The sequence below is a fragment of the Acomys minous genome (assembly GCF_964271855.1).
Source record: "Acomys minous genome assembly, chromosome: 15".
Taxonomy (NCBI): Eukaryota; Metazoa; Chordata; class Mammalia; order Rodentia; family Muridae; genus Acomys; species Acomys minous.
In genome coordinates this window covers 97,555,417-97,574,648 of record NC_140497.1, presented here as the reverse complement: position 1 = coordinate 97,574,648, position 19,232 = coordinate 97,555,417, and the positions used below count along the sequence as shown (strand labels likewise).

Here is a 19,232-nt window from a genome sequence, read left to right as displayed (position 1 = left end):
GAGGAAGAGAAAGGATGTGCCATGATGTGCCCATGATGTGCCCATGAGGACTTCCTGATGGAGCAGAAGCAGCCCAGGCAGGACCAGTATGGCAGGTAATTCAGAGTGTGAGAGTAGGGAGTAGCAGCATAAGGGGTTAGAATAGATCAGCATCTGCCCAGTTAAGGTGCCTAACGCTTATTACTAAATCTAATAGCTCACTGCCTCATTATTTGGGAGGTAGAGGGGTGAATAGAAAGCCCCCCACATTTATCTTATCATTATAGGGCATGATATCAACACTTGGGAGAATGAGGCAGGAAGATTGCTGTGGGTTCAAAATCAGCTTGAGCTACAGTGAAGGAAAGGAAGGAACAGGAGTAAAGGAAGTAAGATAGGAATATCTTTAATTTCTAAATGATTAGACTTTAGCTCCACCATCAACTTTATGCTTAAATTTTACTTTATAGCATTGTGACCAGAGACTTCGGCTTTAGGGTATTTTTTTTTTTTTTTAGTTAATCAGGATTTTTCAGTATGTTTTTTATTGATTTTTTTAAAAAATGTTATGTGTGTGATTGTTTGGCCTACATATATGTCTGTGTACCACATATGTGCCTGGTACCTACAGATACCAAAAGATGGTGCCAGATCTTTTGGAACTGGGATTATAGAAGGTTGGAAGCTACCATGGAGGTACCAAGAATTGAACCTGAGTCCTTTTGAAAATCATCTAGTGCTCTTAACCACTGAGCCATCTCTTCAGCCCCTTTTATTATGTTTTAATACAGATGTAATTATGACTTGTCTGTGGATGCTTATAAAAAGTGTATCTTCTTGAGCCGGGCGTGGTGGAGCACGCCTTTAATCTCAGCACTTGGGAGGCAGAGGCAGGCAGATCTCTGAGAGTTCGAGGTCAGCCTGGTTTACAAAGGGAGTCCAGGACAGCCAAGGCTACACAGAGAAACCTTGTCTCAAAAAACAGAAACAAAAAACTGTATCTTCTTTATTTTATATATGAGAAAGCAAGCAAATGAGCCAGTGAAGCTGCTAAAAACATTGAGGTGATTCCTTCTGTTCTTCCTCCTGCATCATATCCTAAGCCACCAACATGGATTCCTTCAGCAGTCTCTTGGGAACCCCTGGTTTCCTTGTCCACTGCTATATCCCACCACAGGTGCTAATTCTTCCTGCTTTCCATAGTCAGTGGATCTATTTGTACGTAGGGCATATCTCACCTTTATAAGTCTCACTATTTAGTCAAAGGGCTCTTGTAGCTAGACCTCTGGGAACCTCCTGGTCTCCAGGTCAGCAACTCTGACCTGGTGCTACTTCTGTAGCAACATGACTTCATCTCATGCCTGGTCTTTCTGCTACTTCTGCCTGGAATATTCTTTCAGATGGCCATAGTCTGTCACACACAACATTCAGGTTAGTTCTCCATAACTGTCATCTCTGTAATTGTCCCTCACTCCAGACTGCTTTTCATTCAACCACCAAAATTCCTTTTTGAGCATACACAAGAAACTAAATAATTCTACTCCTGGTTGGACATGTGCACCCGTGATCAACAAATGCATGACTGTAGTAGGAAGGCCTCTGTGATGCCCTCAGCATGTATCATTTCAGCTGCACTTAAGTCTAGCATGTAAGCTTCAGGCAAGTACCCTCTGATGCTTTCTAGTTTAGTCTGTTTCTTCAAATCTGTTACATAAGCATATTTTTTCATACCACCAATGTCCCAAATGATTTAAAAGATGCCCCTGGACACTCTTAGAGCAGACATATATTTATATGTTAATTTGTCATTAAATTTATTTGTCATTACTAGTTCACAGATAAAATACAACACCAATGCAGTATTAGTCAGATGCCTGCTAGATGGGGAGGGGGCAGGGTGGGCCACATCAGGCCTCTGGTGACCTCAGGTCAAAGCAGAAGGATTGTTGTTTGAAATTTGCTTCCTTGAGGGACCACAAGGAAGAATGAGTTCAAGTGAAGTGCAAAGCCCTGTTCTTTGATGCTGGCTGTTGTAGAGAGCTACTACAGCAGCTTTGAAATCATCTCCTCAGCCTCTGTTACCAGTATGTAAAAATATCTTACATCATTGGCTTTGCTAAAAGGCCTATTCTTCTAAAATATTTGTATATGCAGTAGTGTCTTAGTTTGGGTTTTGTTGCTGTGAAAAGACACCATTACCAAGGCAAACATTTAATTGGTGCTGGCTTACAGTTTCAAAGATTTAGTCCATTATCATCAAGGTGGGAAGCATGGCAGCATGCAGGCAGACATGATGCTAGAGCCGGAGAGTTCTACATCTTGATCCAAAAGCAGCCAGAAGGAAACTGGATTCCACACTGGACAAAGCCTGAGCTTAGGAGACCTCAAACTCCACCTCCACAGTGACATCCTCCAGCAAGATCACACCTTCTAATAGTGCACCTCCCTGTGGGCCAAGCATGCAAACACATGAATCTATGGGGCCAAACCTATTCAAATCACCGCAAGCAGTGTCTGTAGTCAGTGGCAGGAACTCCTGTGTAGTGCTGTGTACAAATGCTGTCTACAGCAAGCACCCCTGTCTCTCTTAACTTCATGGTCAGGGCTTTAGTATTTCCCCAAGTGTGTGTATACTAGTTTGCTAAAGGTGTTGTTAAAATCATGAATGTTATACAATCAATGTAACTATATTGATTATATTTCTGTAACTCTTGATAACATTCTGTTTTATCATATTTTGTTCTGTGGTGGAGAATATATTTAATTTTAAAAAAATGATGTGTCTGATGCACATGAGTGCTGTGCCCACAGAGGTCAGTGATATTTGGATTCCCTGGAGCTGGAACTGCAGGTAGTTGTGAACTGCCCAACATGGGCACTGAACGGACTTTCTGAAACCTTCATTTACTTTTAAAACTAAAAACTCGCATAAGGTTCCAGGAATAATGTCAACTTGTGATGGCATGCTATAGTTTTTTTTTTTTTACAGCTTTTACAGATGGATTCAATTTGCTGGTTTTTGCACACATGTTCATATACAAGCTGAATCTGAATGTTTCCTTTTGAGAAATCTTAGTTAATGGCTTCATAAAAAGTCTTAGAGTAGGAGTAGCAGAACATGCCTTTAATTCCAGCACTTGGGAGGCAGAGACTGGGGTTCTAGGCCAGCCTGGTCTACATAGCAAGTTCCAGACCAGCCTGGGTATGTGTGTGTATGTATATAAGTTTATTGTAATGAACTCACAAATATAAACACCACACAGCTAGATTAACATAGTCACTCAAACACTTGTCCAGTTCCAAACTCTAAACATCTCAATGAGTTTTCTGTACAGTTAAAATTCTGAAACCATGGAGCTTCACTTAGAGTTTTACATTTTCAGTTTTAGTTTAGTTTAGTTTACTTACTTTGAATTTTTGAGACAAAGTGTCTCTATGCAGGCCTGACTGTCCTGGAACTTGATATTTAGTCTGGCTTCAAAGCCGCAGAGATATGGGTGGATCAGGGCCCAGGGGTGTCTGCTCAAACTATTGCACTAACCAAGGACAATACAAGTAGTAAACACCGAACCCCTACTCTGATCTACCCAATGGACAGTTATGTGAAGAGCGGGGACTGACTCTGACATGAACTCTGGTTCCCCATATTTGACCATCTCCCCTTGGTGGGGAGGCCTGGTGGCACTCAAAGAAAGAATAAGCAGGCTACCAAGATGAGACTTGATAGCCTATGACCATATAGTGGGGAAGGAGGTCCCCCCCAGTCTTAGGCCTAGGGAGGGGAATAGCATGAAAGCGAGAGGGAGGGAGGAATGGGAGGATACAAGTGATGGGATAACAAGTTAGTTGTAATCTGAATAAATTAATAAATTTAAAATTTAAAAAAAGTTGCAGAGATCTGCCTGTTTCTGTTCCCCAAAGTGCTGGGATTAAAGTCATGTGCCACCACACCCACTGCTTTTTTTCCCCCTAAGAGTGCCTATTGTGAGTTGTTTGTTTGTCTGTTTTTGTTTTTTTTTTATAATTTAACAACCTTGCCAGATGTTTATTGAGTAATATGAACTAGCATTTTTAGAAAGCTAAATTTTGGCTCTGTTGATCTTCTTACATGAACATACCTATACACAGACATATGAATGATTAAAATAAAAATAAATTTAAAAAAAAGATTCATCTAAAATACATTTTCCTGACAATGCAAGGACTTCAGATGGTTTCAGTTCATTTTTTTTTACTATCTTTTCACCATCTTTTCCCTCCTCAGATGAAGTATTGGCTCTTACTTTGTGCTAAATTGATAACACATAGCACACATGGCTAATCCTGGTTGGACTCCCCACAGGTCTTACACATAGCACACGTGGCTAATGCTTGGTTGGATTTCCCCACAGGTCCTCTTCTCCTGTTCTTTGCCACCTCCCACATTCTACGGCCTGTCAGTGATCATTTCCTACCCACAGGGAATCCCTTTATTTTTGCTTTTAATATTGATCTGTTAGCTGGGTGGTGGTGGCGCACGCCTTTAATCCCAGCGCTCAGGAGGCAGAGGCAGGTGGATCGCTGTGAGTTCGAGGCCAGCCTGGTCTACAAAGTGAGTCCAGGACAGCCAAGGCTACACAGAGAGACCCTGTCTTGAAAAAAAAAATTGATACATTGGTGGCAAACCCTCTTGGTTTTTGTTATCTGGGAAAAAATGTCATCCTTTTACCTTCATTTTGAAGCACATTTTCTCTGTGGTCCAAGGTGCTTGGAACCTGGCAATGGGTGCCGCTGCCTTGCATGCTTCTCAGAGCCGTGGTCACCTTCACAGCGGTGAATTGCTGTTGTGTTATGTATAGTTAGTTGTAGATCTTCAAAGACCACTCTTTAACATGATTCACTTGCTTCCTCTTTAGACCAACTCCAATATCCAGGCGTTCTTTCTGGGCATAGATGGTCTGTGTAAGAAGTATTCCCAGGAGACCTCTCAGGTGAGTTATGACCCTGAGGCTTGATTGGTGATGCCCAGAGCACATTACTTCAGAGACCCTGTGATGTAAGTGTTTCGGAGGCCAGTCTCTTGCAGAGGTGAGTATGAAAATGTCTTCTGACTCTGAGCTTTTTCTTTTTTTCTTTTTCTTTCTTTCTTTCTTTTTTTCTTCTCTCTTACTTGTAAAAATATTTTCTACCCAGGAGGAGCTCTGTTAAGTTCAAATAGATTTCTTTTTGATACCATCCTTTGTGGATGGTCACCCAGGGATGCACATGCCTGCTTTGTTCCTGCTATAGTGATACGTAGTTCCATGGATCCTTTTCCTGGCTCTTGTGACATTTGCCTTTCATCCCATCCTCCTCTGTTTCTTAGCTGTGCTGTTCTTGGCTCTGAATAGGCCTGGTTCAGCACAGGCCTTTCTCAGCATTGATATTGTTCTTTTCTGCTGTCTCAACCCAAAACAAAAAACTTATAATTCCTTTGTGGTCTCCGTCTTTCTCTGCCTTTGTCTCTGTGTGTCTGTGTGTCTGTCTGTCTGTCTGTCTCTCTCTCTCTCTCTTTTGTGTGTGTGTGTGTGTGTGTGTGTGTGTGTGTGTGTGTGATTATTTGTAGCATAGAGATTGCTATATAGCCCAGCTATTAGCATATTTTTAATCTATTTTTATTTTGGTTTCTTGTATCTCTTTCTCCCTACTCCACTCCAGTCCCTTCCAACACCCCAACACCAGGTAGGGGAGAAAGAAGGTTAGTGGGGAGAGGCATAGTTTTCCTTAGCTACTTCCTGCTGTTCAGGGTTGTTGGGTTCCTGGGGGCAAATTCAGTCCTCATTTCAGCATATCTCCAACTTCTTCTTGTCAAACTGCATCAAAAACAACCAGGAGCAGCAGGGGGAGAAGTACTAGCAGCCTTCTCCTTTCTCAGGGCCCCGAGTCTCCCTCTGGGTCTTGCATTTATTCCTACTGGCAAAGACCATGACCCTGCACGAGGCAGTTCCGAGCTGACAAATATCTTGTGCTCTCTCATGAGGCAGTTATCAGCTATGGACAAACTGGAGCAGCCCCCATATCCCACAGCTGGGATTAAAACAGAAACATATTTACATATAAACCAAAACTTGCACAACACTTGGGCTTGTTTTAAACTCTTAATTCTGCTACCTCATCCTTCGAGGTGCTGGAGTACAGTTGTATGCCACCATTCCCAGGATTCATTGTCCTTTTTTACTTTTTTTTACTAATGTAAGGTCACTACTATCACTACTAGTCTCCTGAGTGCATCCCCTGCTAGAGCACAAGCCAAGAGAACTCCTAGACAGCCTGAAATTACAAACCTGGGAAAGTCCAGGCAGACAGAAGACCCAGTGACACAGATGCTTATGGTCTAGCTTGCTCTCATTATCACAAGAGGCTTTCTGGACAGGACTAGTCTATTTATAGAGCAAGCTTGTCTTTCTAAGAAGCCTTAGCTCATCACTATGATAAAATCTGGGTTCCAGTCTGCTTTCCATTTGGCTTTATCCTAGGAGCAGCTGTGTCTGCCAAATTAGTGACTAGAGATTGGACAGAGTCATCCATGGGCCTGCAAGCTGCTCTTATGAAGGTCCTTATATAAAAACCACCATGCAAGGGTAGCATTCCTCATCAACAGGCCTTGCCAGGTTCCAGTGTCCACTCCATTGGGAACCCACATCCTGATTGCTGTTGACACATGCTGCAGAAATGTGGGTCCCTGAAGGAGTGGCTTAGCACATGAAGTTTTCTTTCCTGTTTCCAGTGCAGGGTGTACTGAGGAAGAGGCAGCTGGCAGAAACATCAGTCTACTTCCAGAACAATTCCCAGCTCTACCTGGCCCCTAGATCAAATCTAGAACATGGATAATATCATGTGCCTTACACAAGTCTGAAGGAGAACTTGAACAAAAAGCAAACATATCCCCCAGATATAGCCTTGCTGTGTTCAACATGACACTAGCAGGCTTCCACAGTGAGGGGAGGAGGGCTGATCACTAAGTCTCTCCCGTGCATGTTAGAAGCTGAAAGATCAGGGCTGTCACTGCAGACAAGGGAAGGGTTCATGACAGGCCCTTGGTGAAGGGCTCTGAGGGGCAAGAGCTGCTTGCACAACTGAGGAAGGTGCTCAGGGATCAACTGTTACCCCAGTGATGGTTCCTGAAGTCATAGCCACAAAGGAGTCTATACTTACCTGTGTGAGCAGGAATGACATATAGGAGCTGGGTGGTGAGTGAAGACTATCCTTGGGTCTGTACTGTTACCTACGGGGATATATGGAACTTTAGAATACCACTTACCTATAGTCATCCTGTACCTGTGGACCCAGCACTGAGTGGTGACAGAATTAGGTGAAGAAGTGATGGTTGAGTGTCTCACCCAAGTTAACACCATTTTTTCAATCCATCTACCACTTTCTTTGAGTGAGCCTCAGACCACTTTTCACTTGTTCAAACTGCTCTTCTCAGAAGCCAAATTCAAATTACATAGAGTACATGAGGTTTCCTGTGAGTGTGAAGTCAGCGATGGTGCTGGCGTCAAGAATAGCTGCCTCTGGCTCTAGGAATCTGTACAATCTTGGTGTCTGCCAGCTGTAGCTACCATGCTGGCTTCCTTATTTCAACTCTTCCCACCTCTCTAACCCTGTCCTAGTCAGTGTATTAGGGTCACTCACTGGACAGGAGGCCTTCAGATAGCCATTACCATCAAAATGGGACTATGTGTTTCATCTTACCACAAGATAAGCACACCCCTGGTACATCTTAAACAGAAAGGCACCTAGGAAGGCGAAGAACCTAACCCTGACCCTAAGTTCATATTGGATAAGCCCACCTGCCCTTGCATTTGACAGCCTTCTAGCATCCTGTCCTTTGGAACATCTAGGCTGTGTGTCACTCTGGTCAGAGTTTAACCACCAGCAAACTCAGGCAATCTGTGAGTATCCCTGTGGGAGGAGATTCAAGTCTACTGGGGGAGTTCATGTAAACTGGAACATGCTGAAACCCACACTTAAAGTTCCTTCCAGTCTTCTGCTTCCACAAGAGATGTGCCATGACCCTGTGCCCTCAGCAGCTGAAATGTGCTGTCTTCTTAGATTTCAGAATTCCAAGAAAAACACAGGAGAAGATTAGTGGCTTTCTATCGAGACAAGGTAAATGAAAGCCAACTCTTGCTCGCTTCTTGAGTTTTTTACCTTGTATTTTCAGCATCATAATTTATTCTCCCATATTCTCTCGTTCTCCCCTTCTCCTCCCTCTCCCTCTCCCTGCCTGGCCTCAAATGCATAGAGACCCACATCACTCTGTCTCCTGAGTTCTGAGATTAAAGGCATGTGCCACTACACCCAACTGAGTCCAGGGTGAATAGGGTTCACTAGCACCTGTGAGGTTTGTTTTCCTTTGCATTTCCAGTTGAGAAGGTGGTTACTTCTCATGACCATCAGTTTGTTTGCCTGTCCTGCCAAGGAGCCCCTTTGCTCTGGGCAGCCTGCACAGAGCTACCTACTGTGGCCACTTGGGCTCCCTCAGCTAGACTAGCCCACACCAGGCCCTCAGGAGCATGAGAGCAGTACAGAAGCCTCTCTGCTCATTTCTCTTGGGGTTTTTTGTTTGTTTGGTTTGGTTTGGTTTGGGGGTTTTGGGGTTTTTTGTTTTGTTTTATTTTGGTTTTTGTTGTTGTTTTAACATAATAGTCCTTTAAAAAATGAAATGAGAAGCTAGTTATAAAGTCATAGAGTTCTGAGAACCTGTTACCATGTTTAGAAGGCATTTCCAGCCCATGGCCTTAGTACATCGATGGTACAGGTAGGCAGGGTCCCCAGGTTCTGTGCACAGTTGTCTGGCCTCACTCTGTTACCCATTGCTCTACCTCTAGCACTCCTGCCTCACCCTAACTAACCGCTGTTCTACCTACAGCACTCCTGCATCACCCTAACCCTGCTCTACCTCCTGCACTCCTGCCTCACCCTAACAGCTGCTTGGAATCCAGCCTAGAGTCTTCTTGGCTCTCAGCAAATGACAGATTTTACATATACCACTCTAAAATTGGAAATTTTAAGCCTACCCCTTGAGGTTTCTTAGTGCCCTGTGACAAAGCCTGATCTAAACCCTGATATGTTGTAGACTGCATTACAAAATCTCCTGTGTAGAAGAGGGCATATGTCCTCAGACTTGACATCAGAATCTCTAGGTAGCACCTAGCAGAGCTTACTGCTCTGGGCTGCTACTGGCTAGCTCAGATCCACTGCCTCATGGAGACTGAGCTGGGTGTCTCTAGAGCTCTAACCTGGCTGAGCTCTGTACAGAGGTTCTAAAGCCAGGCTTGCTGCAGTCACATTTCAGAAATGTAAACAAACCCAGTATGCTCTCTGAACTGCCTCATGGAATAGTCATCTAATAATGGAGTCATATTTATATACAGATTGCTCAGTTGGAGGAGTCCCTCAGAAAGTCTGTGCTACAAATCAAGCAACTACAAAGGTAAGAGTCAGCTAACTCCATGTCTCTAAGGTAGACAAAAACAGATAAAAGAGATAGAATATCCTAATGGAGGCTTACAAATGATCCATGAGGCACTGGTAAGGGACCAGGAGTGACAGTGACTATAACGCAGGTGGTGGCTGCCTGTAGTCTCTTTTGTACATGACATGGCAGCCAGCTATGGGGGGTGGGCCTGGCATGCCATGTGTTCTTCAAGGCACTTCCTTCGAGTGAGTCCATTGTATTAGTTATTTCTCTCATTCCTGTACAAAGGCATCTTGAAGAAGAAAGGGTTTACTTTGTCTCACAGTCTGAGGGTATAGTAGTATCCCGTCGTGGGAGAGGCACGACAGCAGTAGCTTGAGGCAGCTGCTCATATCACTGAAAGACGAGTGCTGGTGCCCAGCTCATTTTCTTTTTATTCAGTCTAGGACCTTAGCCCATGAAATAGTGCTTCCTAAATTTAGGGTGGGTTTTCCTACCTTTTTCTATTGAACCTATAAATTCTCTCATAGACATGCCCAGAGGTTTGTTTCTTGTGAGATTATAGATCTGTCAAGTTGATAGTATTAGTCATCACCAGTCTATCCTTTGCCACCTTCATACTTAAACATAGCATTTTTTTGTTTTGGTTTGTATTATTATTATTATTATTATTATTATTATTATTATTATTATTATTATTATTATTATTCAGCCTCATGGAAGTTCTCAGAACATGAGTAGAATACAGCCATTTTCTTTGCCAGAGCACAAATGGCCTCTAACCCTTCCCTGACATCTCATGAGCTGAGTTCCCGCCATCTACATTTCTATGATCATTTTATTCTTCCAGGCACCCCCTCCACCAGACTCACCCATTCAGTTCTGTTTATGGTATTCTAAGAATTTTCTAACCCTAAATTCCAGACTCTTCCACATTCTCCCTACAAACCACATGATCATCGTTATCACAGCAGCAGTCCCAGTGCTCAGTACCAATTTTCTATATTATTTTTTTCATGGCTGTGACAAAAGCATATACTACTTAAGGAATAAGTTTATTTTTACCCACATTTTGAAGTGGCAGTCCTTCATGGTAGTTAGAGCATGGAGGTAGTAGCGATGAGGTACCTGCTCATAGTGCTTTTGCAGTCAGGAAACAGGTAAGCCCTGGTGGGCAGCTTGCTTCCTCCTTTTTGTTCAGTCTAAGACTCCCTTAGCCCATTGGATGATACCACACCCACATGCAGAATAAGCTTTCCGAACTCAACCCAGTATAGAAACTTACTCACTTACATACCAAAGATTTAGGTGATTCTAAGTCCTATCAAGTTGGCAATTAAGATGAACCATACAGCCATGCATCAAAGCACATCCCAAAGTGCTACAACTGACCAAAAATACATAACATTCTGTAAGTGTATAATCATTTGGAAAATAACAAACATTAAAATTTCTCATTTCTTGTCTGTTTTAGTCAATGCCTCAATGATACTGCAGTTGTCAAACTGTCTGTTAGCACTTAATACCCATAAAATATGGAATTTATAATACACCATAGTTTAACCAACACAGTGATGCAAGGCATGGTACATGTTTTGTTCAGTTGTGGTTGTGTTTTTCTGAGATAATGGTTGAATTTCCTGTGAAGCTTTTATATGTGGAATGATCACTTAGATGTTTCTCACGGGTCACCTGAGTGTAGGCACCTACTGGCCTGACCAACCAAGCATATGAAGGTGTCCTGAAGGCATAGCCATATTGGGCCTGGGAATGTGACTGGGAGACAGGGTTAGTACCTGTCAGAGTTCCTAACTAAGCTCTTCTTTCCCTCCATCTTGAAGAAAAAGACCTCTTTCCTCCATCCTTATTTTCAAAAACTGAGGAGCTAGAGAGATGGCTCAGCAGTTAAGAACATTTGCTGTGGTTTCAATGGGCCATGGTTTGGTTCCCAACATACGTATCAGGTAGCTTACAAGTGCCTGAAACTCTTGTTGTGGGAAATCCAATGCCCTCTCTAGTCCTCCATGGGCACTTAAGAGGCACCATTCTTGACTTCAGAAGTTCCTGTGAGCCAAATATGTCAACTGTTTGTGCTCAGAAGCTTCTGTTTGAGGGAGGACAGTAAATGAACTTATAAATCAGACAGGGACATGAGTTGTTATGAGGGAATGAACACTGTGGAGGGACCCAGGAAGGGACCTTAGGTCAGAAGTCCAAGCACAGTTGTTGATGAGTGTCTATTCTTAGCTTATTTGGCCTGACTGGATTGGTTGGAAGCACAGACTGTCTTAACATTCAGACCAATGCCTAGGCTGCAATATCTCATCTGCTTTGTTTATACATGCCTTGTGAGTCTGGGGAAACAGACATGCTTTGCCCTATATGCACATAATCATCCCATATCTGCCAGGTTAGGCCAGGCACACGCCCAGCGTGCATCCTACTATGAACAGACATCTTAGTATGCGGCAGACATTGAGCAGTGTTATTAAGCATAAGGCCTCAAGCAAGGTTGTCTCTGCTGCCTTCTGTCACAGAGATTCATGGCTTGCTTTTCTGAGGGGAAAGCACAACTCTCATTTACTTGTCTCCATTTCTCCTGTTAGCTGTTAAAACTGAATGGGTTAGTGTCTCTTACTGTCACATTTGAATTTCACACAATTAAAGCATAACCTGCCGGTGGCCCTTTATTATAATAGTTTTAAACAGAAGTATCAGGCATGTACATGGTGGCCAGTGTTGGTGTTACATTGCTTTCCAGTTGGGAAGGAACAAAGCAGTGGGCCAGAGGACAGGTAGAGATTCATGCAGTTAACTATTTTCAAGCCGTTTTTTACTTTGGGGTGAATAAGGGAGAAATCAATTTCATTAATTAATCTAATACCTTTAATCTGTCTATTTAGTATGAGGTCATCACAACAAGCAACTTTCAACACAATCAAACATTCAGTTTCAAGTAAGTGAAGTAATATCATAAAGGAGAATATAAAGACACCTGGCTGCCGAGCCACGAGAAGTAGGCACCAACATAAAGACTTTATTTTTTATCATTTTTCCTTTAGCAAAGCCAAATGGCTATCTCTTGCTGCCACCCAACTCTTCACTCCCTGACAGGTATGTGGGCCTGGTGGGATGGTGCAAGTATTTGTGAAAATTGAGTAACCCGTATCTATGGATGCATCTGCGTTTCTCTTCCTATCAAGTTCTCCTTCCAAATCACCAAATCACACCCATTGACTAGGAGTAGTTTACAGGGTGTCCAGCTGCCCTGGGTACTTAGCTTACACTAGTGTAAAGCTCGGGTCCCAGAGTCAGGACTTAGATCCTCACTGGACAGTCATGGTACTCCATACCTGCAGCCATGTAATTAGTTGAGTATGATCGTGTGTCTATAAGCCTCCCAGAAAGCTCTGCCCTGCCCCAAAGAGAAAGCTGGTGTCTGGGTGTAGTGATATGGTCCTTCCACCTCATGTGCCACTCTACTCTGAGAGCCCTAATTGTGTCCCTGGGTGCCTTTGGGACAATTCAGCCTTGGGAAGCTCTGGCTGTCCCTTGGAAGGTGCACATCCATTGTACCATTATGATCCTAAGACCTGATTTGGGAAGACAGTCTCCATCCTTAGTCTTCATGAGTCAGAAATGACACATTAGACACAAGGAGGAAATCCTCATGGGCTCATGCCTTTAATGGGCCCAGGGTGTTCTCTGAACGCGTTCTTCTGGGAGTTTAGTTGATAAGTCTGCAGCAGGCAGGTGTGAGTTCCAGGAGACTATCCTGTGATTGGGAAGTGGTCACTATAGCACATCTGTGCTTTCTTGTGGGGTGTGGAGTCAGCAGGCCAGTCATCCAGACTGACCCTAGCTGCCTCATAAGGAGTTGTCACCAAGAGAATATTATGTAGAGTAGGTACCTGGATTGAAGACACTGAAGACCAGGAGGAAGGAAAGAATCTAGAAACTTTTGGGGTGACAGCCCTGTCCAGGAAAAGCAAATTTAACATAGATGTTGGAGCAATACGTAGGCTAAGCTATTGAGCCATCCTGCGACTCCTGCTAGAAGAGTCAAGAAAGGCTGTTTCTTGGTTCTGAGGTCACTACCATCAGGTGATGTTTCCCTGTCTGCCTTTTGATTAATGGAAGCTATAATGTGGGGGCTAGTGATACATGTTAGCAGCAGTAAATGAATGTTCCTGTTCATGGGGGTCTAGTCAGTGGGACTAGGTAGGCGTTGAAGAGCTAAGCAGCAGACTGGAGCTCTGCTCTAGAGAAGCCATGCCTAACCTATAGTTAGAAAGCAGCCAGGAGAGGACACAAGAGGTAGCAGACCTATAACTAACCACTCCCTAACAACTCCATGGAAGGGCTTGGAAAGTCATTCTTTGGCTTACTACATGCAAGGATGTTTAAACTGGTGTTTTAAATTATAATAAACTTTCAGTGTCATTAGTACATTTTATTGTTTTATAGAATAGAGTCAATGGAAATTGACCTGACTTCTCCAGCAAGAAAGGTAAGCATGCCTGGGCTACCACATTGTGCAAGGCACATGGTGGTCTCTAAAGGAGCTTGTTACTGTGTTGAGACCAGAGTGAATGGGTGGGTTGTGATTAGAAACAAGAACACTCCCTCTGTCCTCGTGGCCAGGCTTATGGGGCAGGCAGCATTGCTGAGCAAAAGTGGCAGAGCCCATAGCCCTATGCTTTACCTGCCCCCGACCATACTCTACAAAGAAAGAACAAACTGCTTATTATAAACTGAACCCTATCGGCCCATAGAAATAAGTGGGCCAGAAATGTGAGGCCTGAGACACAAAACCATACTGTGAACTGGAGAGAAACAAGAAGAGAGGAAACGAAACCAAAGCCTAGGAATGGACTGTGAGGGTCACCGTCCCAGTTCAGGCAGAACTGAATTCTGTGCATGCCATATTGTTTAAACATGAGGCCCCCAGAGATGTTTCACAAGGCTGGGGCATTACCAAGTGGGCTGTAACCAGTAGGACGGAACAAAGGAAGGACATTGCGTGCACTCGATGACTCTGTTTCTTTGGTGTGAGTTCATTCTTGTGTGTTGCTTCAAGGATTTTAATAGAGCTGCCTCTCAGGTAGCACTGTTCTAAGTGCTTTGTAGATGAGGGCCATGCTAATAGCCATCCAAGGTAGGTGTCGGTGCGTGCACTTGTTAACCAGAAGTCACGTTCACTTCCAAGGGAGTCTGCTGAACCTGCTTGTGGTGCAATCTAGATTCCAGAGTAAATAGGTGGGACTTCAACAGGGAATGAGCAGATACTTCAGGGATACATTGGCACAAAGGTACACTGAGCCCCTGCTCAGCTTCCTTCTTGTGCGTGTTCACTTCCTTCAGTGTATACCCCTCTACCCTGGGCACCTCCCCAGCCCTGCTCTTTACTTCAGGCCTCACAGAGACCCCAGATCCCTGCTGCACATCAGCTCCTTGGAAGCTAGACACTTGCTTCTGCTTCTCTACCTTGGGCCTTGTTTCAGGGTTGTGCATGGATTTGTGATTCTCCACATCCCCAAATTAACGGTGAAGAAGGACTCTAGTTTTTTCTCAGTTATTCAGCGTCAGGTTTCCTTTGCACCCAAGCAGCTGGAGTGAGCTAGAGATAGTGAAGATAACAGGCACAGTTGACACCTTGCAGCTGGAGAAATCAGAATTCAGTGAGTGAAACTCTAAACTTTGGTGTCAGGCTACACATTGGCATTTTAAACTTCGCAAGACAGAAGGTCTTTTCTGAGTCAAGCAAACTAGTGGCATTACCTGTGCTCCTAGTGTCTCTGGGGAGACGGAACCTAAGCAGGATCCAGCCAGGCAGCTCCAACCAAGATCATTCAATACACTCCTTGTCCTTTCCTGGTATTCCTAAAGGAACTTAGTGCGGTCATGAATCATTTACTGTTTCAGGGCCTGGGAGAGCAGAGGTGATGGATCCTCTGTCCTGCCCTGCCTGAAGGGCTGTCACCCAGGGAGCAGGTGGTTTGGTTAGAGGTGACAGGACTGCAGAGCTAGAGCTCCAGGACATGAATTGGACTCTCACAAATGGCAGTTCGGAAATTTCACTGGCTGTTTTCTTTTGTGTATGTAGCCTGAGATGGCAGCAGGCCCTTCAAGAATCTCTCTGATTAGCCCTCCTCAGGGTGGACGCATGGGTAAGTAAAAGTTCCCGTAACCTTGCTTCAAACTAGGATATGTTCCATGAAAGTCCTATTTCACCAAAGCTGTCTGTACTTAACTACTTAAGGGTTGCCCTCCACTAGTTGGCGGGGAAACTGGGTTCACCTCAGCAGAGATACTGTGAACCATTTTAGGAGAAACTCCTGGGATCCTGCACCATGGAAAAAACTGGTATTGTTTTCCTAGTCAAAGGTTGTTTTGCCTCTTTATTTGCTGGTACCAGCTCTTAGGTTGCTGGTACATTGTCCCCATGACTCTTGTCCAGTAACCCTCCCAGGCCCTGCCTCTTCTCATATGGGAGCTCTCATTACTTAATGCATCAACTTTCAAAACTTAACGTCTTTCCTCACAGTCCTCCCCTGCTCTATCCCTGTGCAGATGGAACAGTATAAAAATACGGGTAACTTACAAGGTTAGAGAGAGGTCTCGGTTAATAAAGTGCCTGCTGCAGAAGCAGGAGGGCCTGAGCTCCACTCCCCAGGTGCCCACTAGCTAGCCAGGCCAGCTCAATTGGCAAGTTTCACTTTTGGCAAATTGGCAAGATTCATATCTCAAAGACTAAAGAAGAGAAAGATAGAAGATACCTAATATTAACCTCTGTCCAAGCGCACACAGAGAAAACAATTAGCATGGCTCATAAATTGTTACCAGCCACTGTTTTGTGTTCCTTTGTTTTGTGCTCTACTTGCTTGGGGAATGGTGAATAAGTGAGAAGCTCTGCCACGGGTGATCTTAGCAGCTTTCATAGCCCTTTTCTTCAGCCAAGCTGCAGGCAGGAGCAGGTAACATTCTGTAGTACTACGATTTATGTGCAGGCCTCGGGTATTGGCACTCTCAGTGTTAGGTAACAAATATGATAGTGCTTGTGTACGCCTAGAAGTTAGGATTCCTCTAGGCATGGTGAGCATGGCTCTGCAGCCCTGGCCCTTCTCCCCATTCCCTCTGCCTCGCTAAAAGCCATTAGATTACACCCCTAAAGTAGCCACTCTCTCTTCCTGAGGCTGACTACCAAGGTCCAGCTATCAAAGTATCGAAGTCCAGCAATCAAAGCCCTCTTTGGCTCACCTAATAAGCATGCCCATTTAAAATTAAACACCTCATCCTAATGTGGGGCTTTCCCTTGTACTTCTATACTCTGCCATTTTCCTATGTGCCTCCCCTCTCTATCCAGAGGCAGTCCACTGTCCCACCCCAAAACAAACACCTCCCCTCCTCTCTCTTGTTCTCTTCCCTTCTTTCTCGTTCCCTATCTCCTGTCTTTGTCTCTTATTCCCGCCCTCTGTCACTCTGGGTTAAGTAAATCTCTTTTGTGCTGAGAAATTGGTCTTGGGGGTCCTAAGCCGATACTTTGCCTTTCAATGGTAACTGGCGTTTTCCCCAATTTTTTCTCAGCCTATTTGTCATTTGTGATTAGAAGGTCTATTGATTTATTTTGAGTTAATCTTGTATCCAGCCACTTCACTGAAGGGGTTTGTCAGCTGTAGGAGCTCTCTGATAGAGTTTTTGGGCTCGCTTATGTATACTATCATATCATCTGCAAATAATAATACTTTGTCTTCTTCCTTTCCAATCTGTATCCCCTTATCACCCTCAGTTGTGTTATCACTGTAGCTAGAACTTCAAGTGCTATATTGAATAGACATGGAGATAGAGAACAGCCTTTCCTTATCCCTGATTTTAGTGAAATCACTTTGAACTTTTCGCCATTTAATTTATGTTGGCTATCAGCTTGCTATAAGTTGCCTTGATTATGTTTAGGTATGTCCCTTTTATCCCTAATCTCTCCAAGACTTTTATAATGAGGGGTGCTACATTTTGTCAGAGTCTTTTTCAGCATCTAATGAGATGATTGGGGTTTTTTTCTTTCAATTTGTTTATATGGTGGAGTACATTGACTGGTTTTCGCATGTTGAACCTTCCAGGAGTCTCTGGAATGAAACCTACGTCATCATAGTAGATTATCTTTTTGATGTGTTCTTGGATTTGGTTTGCAAGTATTTTGTTGAGTATTTTTGTATTCATGTTCATGAGAGAAATTGATCTGTAATTCTCTTTCTTTGTTGAATCTTAGTGTGATTTGAGTATTAGGGTGACTGTGACCTCATAAAATGAATTTGACAATGTTCCTTCTGATTTTGTTTTGTGTAGTAACTTGAGGACTATTGATTGGTGTTAGCTCTTCTTAGAAGGTCTGATAGAATTCTGTGCTAAAACCGGGATTTTTTTAGTTGGGAGACTTTTAATAACTGATTTTATTTCCTTAAGGGTTATAGCCACTGTCTGACATCAATTTAACTTTGTAAGTGGTATCTATCAAGAAAACTAGCCATTTCTTGGGCCGGGCGTGGTGGCACACGCCTTTAATCCCAGCACTCGGGAGGCAGAGGCAGGCAGATCGCTGTGAGTTCAAGGCCAGCCTGGTCTACAAAGTGAGTCCAGGACAGTCAAGGCTACACAGAGAAACCTTGTCTCAAAAAAAAAAAAACCTAGCCATTTTTTTTAGATTTTCCAAATTTGTGGAGTACAGGTGTTTTTTTTAAAGTATGACTTAAAGATTCTTTGGATTTCCTTGGTGTCTGTTGTTATGACTCACCCCCCTTTTTATTTCTGATTTTGTTGATTTGGATATTTAGTTAGTTTGGATAAGGGTTTGTCTATCTTGTATTCTCTCTTTTTTTTCTATTTTGTTGACTTTAGCACTCAATTTGATGAAATCCTGCCCTCTGCTTTTTGTTCTAGAGCGTTCAAGTGTGCTGTTAAGTTGCTACTATGAGATCTCTCCAATTTCATTATGAAGGCACTTAGTGCTATGACTTTTCCTCTTAACACAGCTTTCATGGTGTCCCATGAAACTTGGGTATGTTAGGCTGGCGGTGGTGGCACATGCCTTTAATCCCAGCAGAGGCAGGCAGATCTCTGTGAGTTCAAGGCCAACCTGGTCTACAGAACCAGTTCCAGGACAGCCAGAGCTGTTACACAGAGAAACCCTGTCTTGAAAAAAATTAGGGTAAGTTGTGCATTAATTTTCATGGAATTCTAGGAAGTCTTTAATTTCTCTCTTTATTTCTGCCTTGAACCAGTAGTCATTCAGTAGGGAGCTGTTCTGTTTCCATGAATTTATAGGCTGTCTGTTGTTTCCTTTGTTGTGGAAGCCAGCTTTAATCCACGATGTTTTGATAGGAGGTTATTTCAGTTTTCTTCTATCTGATGAGACTTGCTTTTTGATTGAATGTATGATCAACTTTGGAGAATGTTGAGTGAGGTGCTGAGAAGGTGTATTCTTTTGTGTTTAGGTAAAATGTTCTGTAGGTATCTGTTAGGTTCATTTGGTTCATAATATCTGTTATTCTCTGCTTAGTTTTTGTCTGGATGACTAGTCCACTTGTGACTGGGGTATTGAAGTATCCCACTGTCAATGTGTGAGGCTGATGTGGGATTTAGTGGTGTTTCCTTCACAAGGGCATAGATGTTGAAAATTGAAAGATCATCTTGCTGGGTTTTTCCTTTGATGAATATGAAGTGTCCTTCCCCATCTTTTATGATTAATTTTGGTTTGAAGTCTATTTTGTTAGATATTAAATGACTATACCAGCTTTTATTTTAGATATATTTGCTC

General features: G+C 43.3%; 1 protein-coding gene across 3 annotated transcripts in view; it reads left to right on the top strand.

Moving 5' to 3' along the window:
- The window catches only part of RNF212 (ring finger protein 212), a 42,890-nt gene that overhangs the window by 6,674 nt on the left and 16,984 nt on the right, over positions 1-19,232 (top strand). For 2 of the 3 annotated variants that reach the window (XM_084760729.1, XM_084760731.1), the window contains exons 3-9: positions 4,875-4,949; positions 8,053-8,109; positions 9,378-9,436; positions 12,325-12,377; positions 12,484-12,535; positions 13,889-13,931; positions 15,528-15,591. In XM_084760729.1, the coding sequence (XP_084616855.1) occupies positions 4,875-4,949; positions 8,053-8,109; positions 9,378-9,436; positions 12,325-12,377; positions 12,484-12,535; positions 13,889-13,931; positions 15,528-15,591 (403 nt within the window). Of the gene's footprint in view, positions 1-266; positions 369-4,874; positions 4,950-8,052; positions 8,110-9,377; positions 9,437-12,324; positions 12,378-12,483; positions 12,536-13,888; positions 13,932-15,527; positions 15,592-19,232 lie in introns of all 3 variants that reach the window. The other variant, XM_084760730.1, reaches the window with a different exon arrangement.